Source organism: Triticum aestivum, chromosome 5A, assembly GCF_018294505.1.
Source record: "Triticum aestivum cultivar Chinese Spring chromosome 5A, IWGSC CS RefSeq v2.1, whole genome shotgun sequence".
Classification (NCBI taxonomy): domain Eukaryota; kingdom Viridiplantae; phylum Streptophyta; class Magnoliopsida; order Poales; family Poaceae; genus Triticum; species Triticum aestivum.
Window position 1 is genome coordinate 17,809,326 of NC_057806.1, and position 18,013 is coordinate 17,827,338.

General features: G+C 45.7%; 1 protein-coding gene across 4 annotated transcripts; it reads right to left on the reverse strand.

Moving 5' to 3' along the window:
• Positions 1–218: 218 nt before the first annotated feature.
• Positions 219–4,412, reverse strand: LOC123102030 (PI-PLC X domain-containing protein At5g67130). 4 transcript variants are annotated; one of them, XM_044523299.1, is made up of 11 exons: positions 4,144–4,412; positions 3,950–4,030; positions 2,944–3,639; positions 2,722–2,844; positions 2,013–2,150; positions 1,821–1,919; positions 1,425–1,728; positions 1,104–1,327; positions 838–924; positions 648–724; positions 219–548 (listed from the first exon to the last, which is right to left on the reverse strand). In XM_044523299.1, exons 3-10 carry the CDS (start codon positions 3,025–3,027, stop codon positions 695–697), a joined length of 1,089 nt encoding a protein of 362 aa, XP_044379234.1. In that variant the 5' UTR covers positions 3,028–3,639; positions 3,950–4,030; positions 4,144–4,412; the 3' UTR covers positions 219–548; positions 648–694. The 4 variants fall into 4 exon arrangements, with proteins under 4 accessions (XP_044379234.1, XP_044379232.1, XP_044379231.1 ...); XM_044523297.1 differs by having other exon boundaries at positions 4,104–4,410; XM_044523296.1 differs by having other exon boundaries at positions 2,944–4,030.
• Between the last annotated feature and the right edge of the window lie 13,601 nt (positions 4,413–18,013).

The following is an 18,013-nucleotide window of genomic DNA, read 5'->3' on the forward strand; positions in this document are numbered from 1 at the left end:
GTATGCAGTCCATATTGAAATATCCAAAAACTCTTATAGTTTGGAAAGGAGGGAGTATTACTTTGACCAATGCCCACAGTACTATGCCTACTTTTACAAACTGACTTGCTACCGTGGAGCAAACAAACATGACTTGCCGTCCGTCCCATGCAATGCACATGCATTAGCCAATAATGTGAGCAAATTTGCAAAACACAGTAAATGTATGACAAAAAATAGATTCAAAAATAGCCATAATAATAAACCATTAATAATTCATTTATAGCAATATATCTTGATGTGTAATCCATCTATGTCAAACATTCCACCAGGCAGAACTACAATGTCTCCCGAGACCGAGAGTAGAGCATATCGATGAATCATGTTCACTGTTGTAATGCACTATCCAACATCTTCACCTTTTTTCCATTGCCGAAACCCGTCATTTTCAACTTTTGGATTTGGGAAATCTGGATCCTAAGTATGCCTTTCTTCTAGCCCAAAAAAAAAGAGTATGTCTTGTCTCATCTTGAGACTAAATCATCAGGCTATGCATCTCCAGTTCTCCGCTGCAGCAATTTCATAAAGGTGAACGTCAGCCAAAACCACCTGAGAAGTTCCCGCAAAAACTAGAGAAAGTAGAAGTCCTATCCTGGTGCCATACATACCTTGTTCTATGTATGTGCAGTTGCTACATGTCCTAGTTTTCACAGATTCAGGCAGAGCATACTACACTAGATCCTTGCTACAAAAGGCAACACCACAAAAAAAAAGGTCATGTCATGATACACATAACAAAGACAACAAGAGGCATATATGCACAACAAAGGCGGAAGCAATTATATCTTTAGCACTCACCTGGCAAGCCTTGACGTCCTGGCATCCACACAGGAGCATGCCGTTGAGCAGATCGGTGGCTTGGAATGCGCCCCCTCCCTCGCTTCTCTGAATTTAGTTCATTTCACAAAATATGCGCAAACATCACTGAATTTGTGTAACAACATAGTTCATAGGTTTTAGAAGTCTTCATGTTATCTTTTTGAGATTAATATCTGCAGTTGTCATCTCGTGGAACACACAAGTATTTGACCCTAAAGATTTATATATACATATAACTAATATACCTTGTAGTAGTCAACTGCGATGAAATTAGCCCATCGATTTCCGGCTGCGCTGTAGCATGTACTAGCCATGTCAGTGAGGCCCTTGTTGTGCTGCAAACATGCAGTCAGCTTCACAGGGACAGACGGAAAGTAGTTCATGAGGACCAGTGACTTGGTCTTGTCGTTGAGCGGCGCGGACTCTGCACGGTTCGAGCATTCGCCAGCATCCATTCCATCGTCGCCATCTTCAACACAGTGAAATCAATCAATTTCAGAGCAACGATACTTGAGATAGTGAGGAACTGCAGCATAATGTTTCGTGCGAAAGAAGTAGTGTCTCACAATTGTTCTCAACCATGAAATTCCACTGGTATGCGATTCCTTCTGTGACTTGCTTCGATCTGGCAGAGGTGAACACAAGGAGACGCTGGTTGCTTGTGACCATATCACTGACAAGAGGCCAGTCCTGACCATTCTGCGGCATTTTCGAAACCGGAAACCAGTACTTTTGCAGGCCAGAGGTATTGAACACGTTCGTCAGGCCATTTGGCGCGTTAACATAGTCTTCCAGGATCAATGTAACGATTTCAGATGGGTTGGCAGAAAGAAATGCCTCAATTTCCTTGAATGTGTCCAGTGCTGGTTCCTACAATCAAGTAATAATATTATTTACAGACACCATTCTGGAACTCTATATGGAGATGAGGGAGGCAGGCATATTCAGTAGTATGTACTCACAAATGCAGTAAAATCGTTGCATTTGCCTCCACTGGAATGGCACAACCATACATCTCCTTTGAAGTCATATGTGTCAAGCATTAGCGCGCGGACACCATTCTGTAGAACATTGGGATTGTGAAGAGAATTAATGCTCGTAAGGTAGGACATGTAGAACAACAGAAGAATCTTATCAGATGACGCAGAAGCTACATTCAACTGATCGGTGACTGTATCCTCCTGGTTGTCGAAGGTGATGCGTGGAATTCCGGTGTGCGACGGTTCCCCAACAATCGCGAATGAATTGTGTGTCGTGAGATAGGCATACTTGTTGAATGGCAACGAGTTATTCTGAAGAACAAACCAGAAGCAAAGCAAATTCAGGATAAAACATTAGGACTATGAATAGAAGCTATTTTCATCATGATTTTCTTGGGTACTGAGTATAAACAAGTCCTGTAATCCTAACTGGGTATTTTGAGAAGTACTCCCTCCGTCCCATAATGTAGTGTCAAAAAAACGTCTTAGATTATGGGACGGAGTAGTATTACACTTACTCGATTTTGAGAGAAAATTAGGCCATAAAGCCCTGTCATATCTTACTGAGATCTCTATGCATGTTGAGAATGTGATGCCAATATACAGCTGTCAGGGTTACATAATAAATATAATTATGGAAGTATCCTAATAAAATCCCTCGTTTTGTCAGAATGGACTGAACAAGAGAATCTTTGCTGTCAGGTGAACTACAATCTGCCCGTCTCATTAACCACATTCTGTTTGTTTCAGAAACAGATCTGGTCAATCAAGAATTTGTGGAAAGAGGAATACAGGAACTCAAAATTTGTTCTTGTTCCTTCTCTGACACAGGAAAAAAGAAGAAGAAGAGACAAACGACTGGAAGAATTAAGCAAGCTCTTACAACAAGTTGGAAGGGGTTGGTGGCGGCGGAGCGGACGCAGTGGGAGCCGGCGAGCTCCGGCTCGCAGTCGAAGCACCACTGCCCCGCGCCGCAGTCCGCACTCGTCAAGCACTTGTCGCCTATCTGAATTCAAATCGAACCCAAAGCTCAATTTTAGCAGAAAATCATGGTGACCTGATGAGGGGTAGATTAATTTCATCACAGTTCTTGCTGGAATCTTACATTGGCAGTTGCAGCACCAAAAAGGCCAGCCATGACTAGAACCAGTGCCGCCGCCGCTGCTGCTGCCGTAAAGGTGCCTCCCATCTGAAAGCTATAGAGAAAGAGGAGAAGAGGAACAGAAAAGGATAACACCAACCAACCAAACAATCAATTATTGGCTAGAGAGATAGAGAAGGAGTTGTTGGGGGAAGAGGTGAGGGGTGATTGTTAGCATTGTCATACTACGTATATATACTAGATCTGCTTGACCTTGTCTATTCCTCGCAGCAGCAATATATCCTGTATTTAGTACGAAGAAGGCCGTGCACGTTTGGCAAATCGAATAAGATAAGATTGCAATATTGAACTACTTCTAAAGAATGGCATTCCAAAGAAAGCAACTAATTATTCTCACCCAAAAAAAGAAAGCAAGTGATTAAGAGACGGCATGCCATTGTTTAGCAGTATGCTATTTCTCATTTGGGCGAGAATTTTAAATGATAGAGAGGACCTGGAACCGGAAAAGAAATGTGTGGGTTGCTGACCTGGTGTGCCAAGGAAACCGACCGTGTTGTTCTTGTGTTCTTGCTCAGAGGCCGGGCGATTTGTTCAAGTTCAAAGAAGCGAGCAACCGGGTGGGTGTTACTTCCAAGGTGGTTGGTTTGTTTCTTGGGTGGCCAAGACTTTGTTATTCCTCAGGTAGTTGTTTGTACCATGCTGATGATGATGCGGTCGGGACATGGGAGCCGCCGTCAGGCTAATTAACAGGTCGACGCTCATAGACAGACATTAATGAATTGTGTAGCAGCCAACAACATACTAACATGTCAAATTTGGAATATCCATGGCATATATATATACTTTTTGGTGGCCTGAAATGTGTACTACCTACCACCTTAACTCACGATAACGATAGCCAACCACGATTTTGTTCACCAGTGAGATGTGATCACTAGCTAAAGATGTGAAAATGACTGCTACATATCTGATGATCACTAGCTAAAATTTTCACTTGCAAACAACTTACAGTAAGTCGTAAAACGGAGCCTGGAACAGTTGCAGTTATATTATTCCCCTATCTGGAATGAAGATACAGCTCCAGTTGCGTCTGTAAAATGATCGAATAAGGAACTCGAAATCTGACAGAAAGAGGGGGGAAATTCAATCAAATCGAAGCGCACCTGTAGCAGAGATGCAAGCTCCAGTTCCTCAAGAGCTCACCTGCAACAGCAACATGGTTGTACATGGCGCCGTCGCCGGAGATGGGCGCCGTTCCCCACACGGCCAGTCCGGCAGGAACAGCGCGGCGGACTGCGTTCGGGCAGCAGCCGGTGTGGCCGCAGGAGATTCGAAGAAGCCGCCTTTGCCCTCGTGCTGTGGCAGCCGGCGGCGGGGAAGAAAGCAGAGCTCGCGGCGGCCGGCGTCCAGCTCCTTGCGTTTGGGCTCGCTCACAGGCCGGACACTTGCTGCAGGCTAAAGCGAAAAACCATCTTCCTCAGGCATCGACCCGCCTGAGCTATATCTCGCCTAGTGCGAGATAGAACACCGTCTCACCTCTAGCACTTTCACTAGATCGCCGGCCCAATAAGGTGTGGACGGTGCAGTTACTACTATAGAGATTTAAATGAAGGATCTTTTGGTGCTGTTTGCAGAAACTCAGAGGGAATTTTTTTGGAAGCCTCATGCATGAAGTATAGCGGGATGATCGATCCCGCCACTCTGGAGGGGTTGGCATGCCGTGAAGCCCTGGGCGCTGGCAGCAAATCTCCAGTTGACTAGAGTGGTGATTGCATTTGACTGCCAAGGTGTAGTTCGAGATATTTAGAACCAAACGGGAGGAATGTATGCACCGATAGTTAGGGAGATCAATGAGACAGCTACATATTTTCAGCAGTGCTCCTTCGTATTTGAAGGGCGAGATTCAAATGCAGAGGCACACAGGCTAGCTAAACATGCTTTTGGTCTGGGGCCCGGGCGCCATCTGTGGCTTATAAACCTGCTAGACATCGATTGTATTCCTATGAACATTGATTGAATAAAGCAAGTATGTTTAGATTAAAAAAACTGAATCCCTAAAAAAAGAGCAACTAACTGAAGGGGTCACTTTTGATAGCCTAGGAGCATGCAAAGCGATGCTTTCGGTCATCGCCACATGGCGCATGTTGGGTGCTCCATCTGGATTTCATTTTAAAAAAAAATCTGCAGGCGTTTTTGGGTTTTTAGATGGGTTTTTTGGTTTATTCAGATTTCTATTTTTCGCATGGTTTTCCCAAGGATTTGGAGAAAAACAATTACGCAATTTGTTTCCGCGGGATTTTTTTGTGCTTTCGTGAGAAGTACAAATATGCTTTCGCGAGAAGCAGAACTATACTTCCCGGAGAAAAAAATTGCTTCCACGAGATATGTTTGCTTCTCGTGGGGTCAAAGATATGTTTCCGTGAGATGCATGGATCTACTTTCATGAGAAACAATGTTATGCTTCTCGAAAAAATGTGCTTTCACGAGAAGCACACGTGCTTTCTCATGGAGGCACATGTTTACTTTTATGAGAAACACAGTTGTACTTCTTGAAAAGGAAAAAATGCGTGCTTTCACAAGATGAACATATTTGCTTTTCGTGGAGGCACAAATTTGCTTCCGTGAGAAGCACAATTGTGCTTCTTTGAAGAAAATTATGCTTCCAAAGGAAGCACATATTTGCTTCCACAAGAAGCACCACAAATGTGCTTACAGGCTTCAGATTTTTTTGCATTTGTTTTTTTCCTAGTTTTTTGTCAAAAAGGTTCTTTAAAGCATATTAACACAGGATCTAATTTCTAATATATCGACGCGAGAAATATAAAGGTGAAAATGGTTCAAAATTTGAATGCATGATTCAAGAGATAAAATGTTTTGAATAAAAGAATACAAAAAAGAGAAAACCTCAAGTACATGGAAAGTTTAAGTCAAGATATAAATGACTTTTTTCCTTTTAAATTTTACATGGCAAGTTTAACTCAAGTACCATGTCTAAATTTGCCATGTTTTTAGACATCTCTAAAATTTCGATGACAAAACGATAACTGAAACATGTCATCGAAATTTGAGCTGCGGAAGCAGCACGTCATGGTGCGTCCGGCTGGGCCCGTGAACTCTCGTCCCAGCTACATGGGCATGAAAATGGTGCATGAGTTCTAGTCACACTAGTAGAAAAGGTCCATTTATCTCGGTTCATAAGCCCCATTTGTCCCGGTTGGGGAACCGAGACTAAAGGGTCGTTATTAATGCTCTAGGCCTTTAGTCCCAGTTCTTATACAAACCGGGACAGATGGGCCTCCACGTGGCTGCTCCGGCGAGCCCAGGCAGGAGGGCCTTTGGTCCCGGTTGGTAGCACCAACCGGGACCAATAAGCTTCCACGCGCCAGCATTTTAGCGGCTGTTTTTTTAAAGGAGGTGGTTTAGGGGTTAATTTAGGTTGATATAGGTAGCTAATAGAGAGATGTATCCTCTGTTATCTCCGTGCTACTGCTACTGCTATGCCTAAACATGACTTAGATTGAGTGAGGCAATATGTGGTGCATGTCGAAAGTAATACTAATCCTAACTTGATCAAGTTTGGATTGTACTACTTTCGACATGCACCACATGCATGTTGCCTTCACTTCAATCCAAGCCATGTTCATTTCATCCACAGATATATAATAACTCTTCATGCTCGCATCATACATCATCATAATAACAAGTCCTACTAATCATCATCATACAACTTCTACTCGTTATTAATAACAAGTCATACGATCATCATCCTAATAGTCATCAAATCAACCCTACTTTGTTCTTAGCACATGATCATCAGTATTAGGTAGGGCCTAAATACCCTCTTTAAGGTAAAATAGCATAAAACAATATAGACCCTGACTCTCCATTATGGAGAGAATGGAGATCATCTTGTCTCCAATTCTTGCGCTTCGCTTCCTTTTGCTTCCAAGAACCTCCTTACGACTGTCCATATATTTTTTCCATTTATTGATTAGCATGTCTCCACTTCTTTGAGAAATCCGGTATGGACAGTTGAGATTCGTAGGATGACCTGGATATATGTTCAAAACACGAAGGCTGCCATTCTGATACATCAAATGAGGCACACAATTCTCTGGGATTCTCTGTTAAAAAATATAGTAATAACTTCATAGTTAGCAATGATGTACTAGTTTTATAAGTATGCAAAAGATGCACGGATGTCGTAAATAGTAAAATATCTTACCAGGGTATCTCCATGGTAGTTACCGTAGTTCAACACGTGCACTAGTAGCACGTATTGACTATAATGTTGAGGAGTTTGATTGTAAATATTGTAATTCTCAAGATCAGTACAAAATCCGACCAGATGATTTTTCTCCTGATAAGTTAACTCGGAGCCATCGGTGTAGTGGGTTTTGTCTACCATGTTCCGCACATTGTTTGAACAATCAAAATAAGCTGTCAACTATTTTGAAATAAACAATATAAATTAGCTAGTAATTAACTATGTTTAAGAAACTTACATAGCGGTAGAACTGGAGACGTATCAACAAGGACCCAAATGTCCATATTGTCTTGCTCGATTTCAGGATCACCAAGATCCATGGTGACAAGCATACCCTCATCAAAACCATACATCTTGCAAAATGCTTCCCAATTTTTGCAACCAAAATGGGTTATGCTCTCAGCATTATACAGATTTACTTCAAAATCCACATCATGATGGGTCCTTAGGTGAATTTTCTTCGTTTCAAAATTTTCATGGTCTTCAAAATCCATCCTCTTCAAGACATAGCGTCTTGCATGGCATGGGTAAGCTATACTCAAATTGTAAAAGATGAAAATTACACGTTGAAATAGTTGAAGTCATGCTTAATTACGAAAAAAACACTTGTCGTCGTTGCGTACCGTTTCAACATCGAAGGTCTCCTCGAGCTTAATGCTGAAGCGTCGATCATTGTCCAGTTGAGGCATGTCGCAAAACCTCAATCGTCGTGGCACCACTCGCACTCCCCCGGGAGACTTTCGTCGTCCGATGATAATATTTCCTACGTTCATAATTCAAAGATTAAACTTGTACAATTAAATATATGTACTACAAAAAAAAATTAGATCATTATTATTCATCACGGGTTGACTATCGGTTTGTCGAGTCTTTTCTTGAAAACTCTTAGCTCACGTGGTGTATACATTCGACCGTTGGTGATGGTCGCTCCTCCATTTGTCCTCGAGTGCATTACACCAAAATGTCTAGCACACGGGAACGAAGGAGAAGCGACCCCCACGACAACAGTCGGGATTCTTCGTCCTCTCATATATATATATATATATATATATATATATATATATATATATATATATATATATATCGTTTAATTATCTTTCTAAAAGAGGATTTGGCTGGTCTCACCTTGATGTCGGAGGGGGTCTGTGACACCCGGATAATTATGCTACAATAACCCTCTGCTAATGATGCCACGTCGCCTCGGTTACTGTTGATAAACTCGCATTGATTCGAAACCATTCCAAATTCAAAATCAAAATCAAGTCAAACAGTAAAGATTTTCAAATATTAAAACTGAAATGTTCGGGTTGTGCCAAATAATGCATAGGTAACTATGGTGGAAATACCACACTTTTATAAAAGGTTTGAATGCTCTAAAATGGTTTAAGCGCTAACTAAAACATTATTTAAATGCCTTTGGTATTTTATAAAATACTAAACTATTTTATTTTGGGTTAAAACCTTTTATGGCTGAGGGTTATTTTGGAACGTTATTTTAGGAGCTGTTGTCATATTTTACTAAGTAAAAATAATGTGGAACTAAAATGAAAACAGAAAAGGAAAATAAGTAAAAAGAAAAAAAAGAAAACACAAATAAACAAAAACCAAAAGAAATAAAAAGAAATCCCCCACTGGGCCACGGCCCAGCTGGCCTCTGCACCCACCAGGCCGGTCCAAACGGCCCAGCCGCCCCCCACCTGCGCTCAACCCCACTCGGTCGCCTTCCACCTCGCTACAGGGGAAGCCGACCGAGGCGCGCCCGTCGGTCGTCCCCGACCACCTCGCCATTCCCGACGGGGGAAGATAAGGACGCCACCCCCTGCAGCCCCCTCGGCCATCCTCGCCTCCCCTCCACTTGCCTCTCCCACTTCTTCCCCACACTCGCCCCTCTTCCCGATCTGGAGGAGACCACCGCCACCGTCGCCATGGCTGGCGTCTTCCTCGCGCCCACCGACCACCCCTTGGCCTAGGACCTTGTTCAGGAGCCCGGCTGCGTCCCTCTGCTTCGTCCGCGCCGAAGAACGCGAGCACCGCGCCACCGCATCGACTGAATCGACCTCATCCTCCCCATAGCTGCTGCTGGCGATCTTCTTCGGATCCGGCGACGCCTGCTGCTCCTAAACTATCGACGGGTCCTCGTGTGCCTACACAGTGAGCTCCTCTGCCGATTCCCCCCTTTTCACTTTCCGTTCGTCGCCGTTTGTCGTCGTCACCCAGCTCGGACGTCCTCGTCCATGGCCATACTCAAGTTTCCGCGTACGCGCGCGCCCCCGGCGGCTCGCGCGCCTTAGCCGTCCGCCGCCACGGTCCTGCTGCTTGCTAGCCGCGCTGCTGCTTCGCGGCTTGACCGCTGCTCTGCTGCTGCTGACGCCCGCTGCCGTAGCCGGCCGCTGCTGTTGCCTGATGCTGCTGCTCCTTGCTGATGTCGCCGCCGCTGCCTGTGCGCGCTGGTGCCCACTGTGGCCCGTGCTTGCTGGCCGCGACCCGCGCGCCATGCCCATCGCTGTTCCCGGCCGCCCCTGGTGCGCTCACCTTGTGCCTGCATCTGGCTGTGTCCATGGCGCCGTGCGCGTGTGCGTACATGTGTGCCCAACCATCAGTGAGCCACGGCTGGTACTCTGCCTGATGAGGCCGACCTATTTTAGCTAAGGATTAATACGAGTTTAATTAGGGATTGATTAGTGGTTAGGTTAGCGTCTTGACCCCATGACTAGTGGATCCTATTCACTTAATTAGTCCATTAACAAATTCTAATGACTTGTGTCACTGAAGAGTGGTCCCCACCTGCAGTTTGACTGGTCAAGTTTGACCAGTCAACAGTCAATATGTTGACCGCTAACTGGACCACTGACTCAGCCCTTGGACCCCACTGTCAGACTCTGCTGACTTGGCAGTTGACCCAGTCAACAAGCCCCACCTGTCAGCTTCACTAGCACCTCTTTGGGTACACTTCTGTGTATCCATAGCATTTATTATTTAAATGTATTTCGAATTAAATTAAATCCAAAAAATCTAGAAAATGATTAAATATTTATAAATTAATAGAAAATAAACTGTAACTCGGATGAAAAAGTTTTATACATGAAAGTTGCTCAGAACGATGAGACAAATCCGGATACGCAGCCTGTTCGTCCGCCACGCATCCCTAGTATAGCGAACACGTAACTTTCCTCCTTCGGTTCATCTGTCCGAAAACGCGAAACACCGAGGATATTTTCCCGGATGTTTCCCCCCTTCACCGGTACCACCTCATACCGCGATAGGGTACCCCTAGCACCGCTACTTGTCTTGTCATGCATCGTTATGCATCTGTTTGCATTATATTCATTGTTTCTTCCCCCTCTTCTCTACGATAGACTACGAGACTGGCGCCGCTGCTACCCAGTACGACTACGGTGTTGACGACCCTTCCTTGCCAGAGCAATCAGGCAAGCCCCCCCCCCCTTGATCACCAGATATCGCCTATTTTTCTCTATACTGCTTGCATTAGAGTAGTGTAGCATGTTACTGTTTTCCGTTAATCCTATCCTGATGCATAGCCTGTCCTTGCTACTACTTTTGTTACCCTTACCTGCTATCCTACTGCTTAGTATAGGATGCTAGTGTTCCATCAGTGGCCCTACACTCTTGTCCGTCTGCCATGCTATACTGCTGGGCCGTGATCACTCGGGAGGTGATCACGGGCATATGCTATATACTTTATACTGTTACATTACTTATGATACTGTTCGGAGATGGGGGCTGAAGGGGCAGGTGGCTCCACCCCGGTAGAGGTGGGCCTGGGTTCTCGACGGCCCCGACTGTTACTTTGTGGCGGAGCGACAGGGCAGGTTGAGACCACCTAGGAGAGAGGTGGGCCTGGCCATGTTCGGCGTTCGCGGATACTTAACACGCTTAACGAGATCTTGATATTTGATCTGAGTTGGGTCGTTGACCTTATACGCACTAACCGCCACGTGGGACAAGATATGGGTAACCGGCGTCGTGGTATCAGCCGAAGCATTTCGTGACGTCAGCGACTGAGCGGCGCGCGCCGGATTGGAATGTAAGCCTGCTCTTGTATTAAGGGGGCTAGTTCTGCTTCTGGCCGCGTTCGCAACGTGCAGGTGTGCTAAGGGCGATGGGCCCAGACCCCTGTGCGCTTAGGTTTAGACCGGCGTGCTGACCCCTCTGTTGTGCCTAGGTGGGGCTGCGACGTGTTGATCTTCCGAGGCCGGGCATGACCCAGGAAAGTGTGTCCGGCCAAATGGGATCGAGCGTGTCGGGTAATGTGGTGCACCCTTGCAGGGAAGTTAATCTATTCGAATAGCCGCGATCTTCGGTAACAGGACGACTTGGAGTTGTACCTTGACCTTATGACAACTAGAACCGGATACTTAATAAAACACACCCTTCCAAGTGCCAGATATAACCCGATGATCGCTCTCACACAGGGCAACGAGGGGAGGATCGCCGGGTAGGTTTATGCTATGCGATGCTACTTGATGAACTTACCATCTACTCTCTTCTACATGCTGCAAGATGGAGGCTGCCAGAAGCGTATTCTTCGATAGGACTAGCTATCCCCCTCTTATTCTACCATTCTGCAGTTCAGTCCACCGATATGGCCCCTTTACACATATACCCATGCAATATGTAGTGTAGATCCTTGCTTGCGAGTACTTTGGATGAGTACTCACGGTTGCTTTTCTCCCTCTTTTTCCCCCTTTCCCTTCTACCTGGTTGTCGCAACCAGATGCCGGAGCCCAGGAGCCAGACGCCACCGTCGACGACGACTCCTACTACACTGGAGGTGCCTACTACTACGTGCAGACCGTCGACGATGACCAGGAGTAGTTTAGGAGGATCCCAGGCAGGAGGCCTGCGCCTCATTCGATCTGTATCCCAGTTTGCGCTAGCCATCTTATGGAAAACTTGTTTAACTTATGTCTGTACTCAGATATTGTTGCTTCCGCTGACTCGTCTATGATCGAGCACTTGTATTCGAGCCCTCGAGGCCCCTTGCTTGTATTATGATGCTTGTATGACTTATTTATGTTTTAGAGTTGTGTTGTGATATCTCCCCGTGAGTCCCTGATCTTGATCGTACACGTTTGCGTGCATGATTAGTGTACGATTGAATCGGGGGCGTCACAGGGTCGGTGATGGGGATGACGATGGGGATGATGGAGGGGCCGGGGTGTTGGGGAACGTTGCAAAAAACAAAAAATTTCCTACGGTTTCACCAAGATCCATCTATGAGTTCATCTAGCAACGAGTGATCGGAGCGCATCTACATACCTTTGTATATCGCGAGCGGAAGCGTTCAAAGAACGGGGATGAGGGAGTCGTACTCGTCGTGATCCAAATCATCGGAGATCCTAGCGCCGAACGGACGGCACCTCCGCGTTCAACACACGTACGGTCAGCGTGACATCTCCTCCTTGATCCAACAAGGGGGAAGGAGAGGTTGATGAAGATCTAGCAGCACGGCGGCGTGGTGGTGGATGCAGCAGTCACCGCAGTAGGGCTTCGCCGAGCTTCTGCGAGAGGGAGATGTGTAGCAGGGGATAGGGAGGCGCCAAGGCTTGAGTGTGCTGCTGCCCCTCCCTCCCCCCTTTATATAGGCCCCCTGGGGGGGCGCCGGCCCTGGAGATGAGATCTCCCAAGGGGGGCGGCGGCCAGGGGGGGTGGAGTACCCCCCAAGGCAAGTGGAGGCGCCCCCACCCTAGGGTTTCCAACCCTAGGCGCAGGGGGTGGGCCAAGGGGGGCGCACCAGCCCACTATGGGCTGGTTCCCCTCCCCACTTCTGCCCATGGGGCCCTCCGGGATGGGTGGCCCCATCCGGTGGTCCCGGTACAATACCGGTAACCCCGAATCTTTCCCGATGGCCGAAACTGCACTTCCCATATATAATTCTTCACCTCCGGACCATTCCGGAACTCCTCATGACGTCCGGGATCTCATCCGGGACTTCGAACAACTTTCGGATTACTGCATACTCATATCTCTACAACCCTAGCGTCACCGAACCTTAAGTGTGTAGACCCTACGGGTTCGGGAGACATGCAGACATGACCGAGACGCCTCTCCGGCCAATAACCAACAGTGGGATCTGGATACCCATGTTGGCTCGCACATACTCCTCGATGATCTCATCGGATGAACCACGATGTCGAGGATTCAATCAATCCCGTATACAATTCCCTTTGTCAATCGGTATTTTACTTGCCCGAGATTCGATCGTCGGTATCCCAATACCTCGTTCAATCTCGTTACCGGCAAGTTACTTTACTCGTACCGTAATGCATGATCCCGTGATCAAACACTTTGATCACTTTGAGCTCATTATGATGATGCATTACCGAGTGGGCCCAGTGATACCTCTCCGTCATACGGAGTGACAAATCCCAGTCTTGATCCGTGTCAACCCAACAGACACTTTCGGAGATACCCGTAGTATACCTTTATAGTCACCCAGTTACGTTGTGACGTTTGGTACACCCAAAGCACTCCTACGGTATCCGGGAGTTACACGATCTCATGGTCTAAGGAAAAGATACTTGACATTGGAAAAGCTCTAGCAAACGAACTATACGATCTTGTGCTATGCTTAGGATTGGGTCTTGTCCATCACATCATTCTCCTAATGATGTGATCTCATTACCAATGACATCCAATGTCCATAGTCAGGAAACCATGACTATCTGTTGATCAACGAGCTAGTCAACTAGAGGCTTACTAGGGACATGTTGGTGTCTATGTATTCACACATGTATTACGATTTCCGGATAACACAATTATAGCATGAATAAAAGACAATTATCATGAACAAGGAAATATAATAATAATCCTTTTATTATTGCCTCTAGGGCATATTTCCAACAGTCTTCCACTTGCACTAGAGTCAATAATCTAGTTACATTGTGATGAATCGAACACCCATAGAGTTCTGGTGTTGATCATGTTTTGCTCGCGGAAGAGGTTTAGTCAACGGATCTGCGACATTCAGATCCGTATGCACTTTGCAAATTTCTATGTCTCCATCTTGAACATTTTCACGAATGGAGTTGAAGCGACGCTTGATGTGCCTGGTCTTCTTGTGAAACCTGGGCTCCTTGGCAAGTCCAATAGCTCCAGTGTTGTCACAGAAGAGTTTGATCGGCCCCGACGCATTGGGTATGACTCCTAGGTCGGTGATGAACTCCTTCACCCAAATTGCGTCATGCGCTGCCTCCGAGGCTGCCATGTACTCCGCTTCACATGTAGATCCCGCCACGACGCTCTGCTTGCAGCTGCACCAGCTTACTGCTCCACCATTCAACATATACACGTATCCGGTTTGTGACTTAGAGTCATCCAGATCTGTGTCGAAGCTAGCGTCGACGTAACCCTTTACGACGAGCTCTTCGTCACCTCCATAAACGAGAAACATGTCCTTAGTCCTTTTCAGGTACTTCAGGATATTCTTGACCGCTGTCCAGTGTTCCTTGCCGGGATTACTTTGGTACCTTCCTACCAAACTTACGGCAAGGTTTACATCAGGTCTGGTACACAGCATGGCATACATAATAGACCCTATGGCTGAGGCATAGGGGATGACACTCATCTCTTCTATATCTTCTGCCGTGGTCGGACATTGAGCTGAGCTCAATTTCACACCTTGCAACACAGGCAAGAACCCCTTCTTAGACTGATCCATATTGAACTTCTTCAATATCTTATCAAGGTATGTGCTTTGTGAAAGACCTATGAGGCGTCTTGATCTATCTCTATAGATCTTGATGCCTAATATATAAGCAGCTTCTCCAAGGTCCTTCATTGAAAAACTCTTATTCAAGTAGGCCTTAATGCTGTCCAAAAGTTCTATATCATTTCCCATCAAAAGTATGTCATCTACATATAATATGAGAAATGCTACAGAGCTCCCACTCACTTTCTTGTAAACGCAGGCTTCTCCATAAGTCTGCATAAACCCAAACGCTTTGATCATCTCATCAAAGCGAATGTTCCAACTCCGAGATGCTTGCACCAGCCCATAAATGGATCGCTGGAGCTTGCATACCTTGTTAGCATTCTTAGGGTCGACAAAACCTTCCGGCTGCATCATATACAGTTCTTCCTTAAGATAACCGTTAAGGAATGCCGTTTTGACGTCCATTTGCCATATCTCATAATCATAGTATGCGGCAATTGCTAACATGATTCGGACGGACTTCAGCTTCGCTACGGGAGAGAAAGTCTCATCGTAGTCAACCCCTTGAACTTGCCGATAACCCTTAGCGACAAGTCGAGCTTTATAGATGGTAACATTACCATCCGCGTCCGTCTTCTTCTTAAAGATCCATTTGTTTTCTATCGCTCGCCGATCATCGGGCAAGTCTGTCAAAGTCCATACTTTGTTTTCATACATGGATCCTATCTCGGATTGCATGGCTTCTAGCCATTTGTTGGAATCTGGGCCTGCCATCGCTTCTTCATAGTTCGAAGGTTCACCGTTGTCTAACAACATGATTTCCAGGACAGGGTTGCCGTACCACTCTGGTGCGGAACGTGTCCTTGTGGACCTACGAAGTTCAGTAGTAACTTGATCTGAAGTTTCATGATCATCATCATTAACCCCCTCTCTAATCGGTGGAGGCACCACAGAAACATTTTCTTGAGCTGCGCTACTCTCCGGTTCAAGAGGTAATACTTCATCAAGTTCCACTTTCCCCCCACTTACTTCTTTCGAGAGAAACTCTTTCTCCAGAAAGGATCCGTTCTTGGCAACAAAGATCTTGCCTTGGATCTAAGGTAGAAGGTATACCCAATGGTTTCCTTAGGGTATCCTATGAAGACGCATTTTTCCGACTTGGGTTCGAGCTTTTCAGGTTGAAGTTTCTTGACATAAGCATCGCATCCCCAAACTTTTAGAAACGACAGCTTAGGTTTCTTCCCAAACCATAATTCATACGGTGTCGTTTCAACGGATTTAGACGGTGCCCTATTTAAAGTGAATGCAACTGTCTCTAGAGCGTATCCCCAAAATGATAGCGGTAAATCAGAAAGAGACATCATAGATCGCACCATATCCAACAGAGTGCGATTATGACGTTCGGACACACCGTTACGTTGAGGTGTTCCAGGCGGCATGAGTTGTGAAACGATTCCACATTTCCTTAAGTGTGTGCCAAATTCGTGACTTAAATATTCTCCTCCACGATCTGATCGTAAGAACTTTATTTTTCGGTCACGTTGATTCTCTACCTCATTCTAAAATTCCTTGAACTTTTCAAAGGTCTCAGACTTGTGTTTCATCAAGTAGACATACCCATATCTACTCAAGTCATCAGTAAGAGTGAGAACATAACGATATCCTCCGCGAGACTCAACACTCATTGGACCGCACACATCAGTATGTATGATTTCCAATAAGTTGGTTGCTCGCTCCATTGTTCCGGATAACGGAGTCTTGGTCATTTTGCCCATGAGGCATGGTTCGCATGTGTCAAATGATTCATAATTGAGAGACTCTAAAAGTCCATCAACACGGAGCTTCTTCGTGCGCTTGACACCAATGTGACCAAGGCGGCGGTGCCACAAGTATGTAGGACTATCGTTATCAACTTTACATCTTTTGGTATTCACACTATTAATATGTGTAACATCACGTTCGAGATTCATTAAGAATAAACCATTGACCATCGGAGTATGACCATAAAACATATCTCTCATATAAATAGAACAACCATTATTCTCGGATTTAAATGAGTAGCCATCTCGAATTAAACGAGATCCTGATACAATGTTCATGCTCAAACTTGGCACTAAATAACAATTATTGAGGTTTAAAACTAATCCCGTAGGTAAATGTAGAGGTAGCGTGCCGACGGCGATCACATCGACCTTGGAACCATTCCCGACGCGCATCGTCACCTCGTCCTTCGCCAGTCTCCGCTTATTCCACAGCTCCTATTTTGAGTTACAAATATGAGCAACGACACAGGTATCAAATACCCAGGAGCTACTACAAGCACTGGTAAGGTACACATCAATTACATGTATATCACATATACCTTCAGTGTTGCCGGCCTTCTTGTCCGCTAAGTATTTGGGGCAGTTCCGCTTCCAGTGACCCTTCCCTTTGCAATAAAAGCACTCAGTCTCAGGCTTGGGTCCATTCTTTGACTTCTTCCCGACAACTTGCTTACCGGGCGCGGCAACATCCTTGCCGTCCTTCTTGAAGTTCTTCTTGCCCTTGCCTTTCTTGAACTTGGTGGTTTTATTGACCATCAACACTTGATGTTCCTTTTTGATTTCTACCTCCGCTGATTTCAGCATTGAAAATACTTCAGGAATGGTCTTTTCCATCCCCTGCATATTGTAGTTCATCACAAAGCTCTTGTAGCTAGGTGAGAGCGACTGAAGGATTCTGTCAATGACCGCATCATCCGGGAGATTAACTCCCAGCTGAGTCAAGCGGTTGTGCAACCCAGACATCTTGAGTATGTGTTCACTGACAGAACTATTTTCCTCCATCTTACAACTGTAGAACTTGTCGTAGACTTCATATCTCTCGACCCGGGCATGAGCTTGGAAAACGATTTTCATCTCTTCGAACATCTCATATGCTCCGTGTTGCTCAAAACGCTTTTGGAGCCCCGCTTTTAAGCTGTAAAGCATGCCGCACTGAACGAGGGAGTAATCATCAGCACGCTGCTGCCAAGCGTTCATAACGTCTTGGTTCTCTGGGATGGGTGCTTCACCTAGCAGTGCATCTAGGACATATTGTTTCCTGGCAGCTATGAGGATGATCCTCAAGTTCCGGACCCAGTCTGTATAGTT

Excerpts from the sequence above, each read along its gene's own strand:
- LOC123102030 (XM_044523299.1), bottom strand. The coding sequence starts at position 3,027 with ATGGGAGGCACCTTTACGGCAGCAGCAGCGGCGGCGGCACTGGTTCTA. Across the intron at positions 2,151-2,721 it reads CCAACCCCTTCCAACTTGTT|AATAACTCGTTGCCATTCAA; the intron begins GTAAGAGCTTGC and ends TTTGTTCTTCAG. Across the intron at positions 1,729-1,820 it reads GCAACGATTTTACTGCATTT|GAACCAGCACTGGACACATT; the intron begins GTGAGTACATAC and ends ACTTGATTGTAG.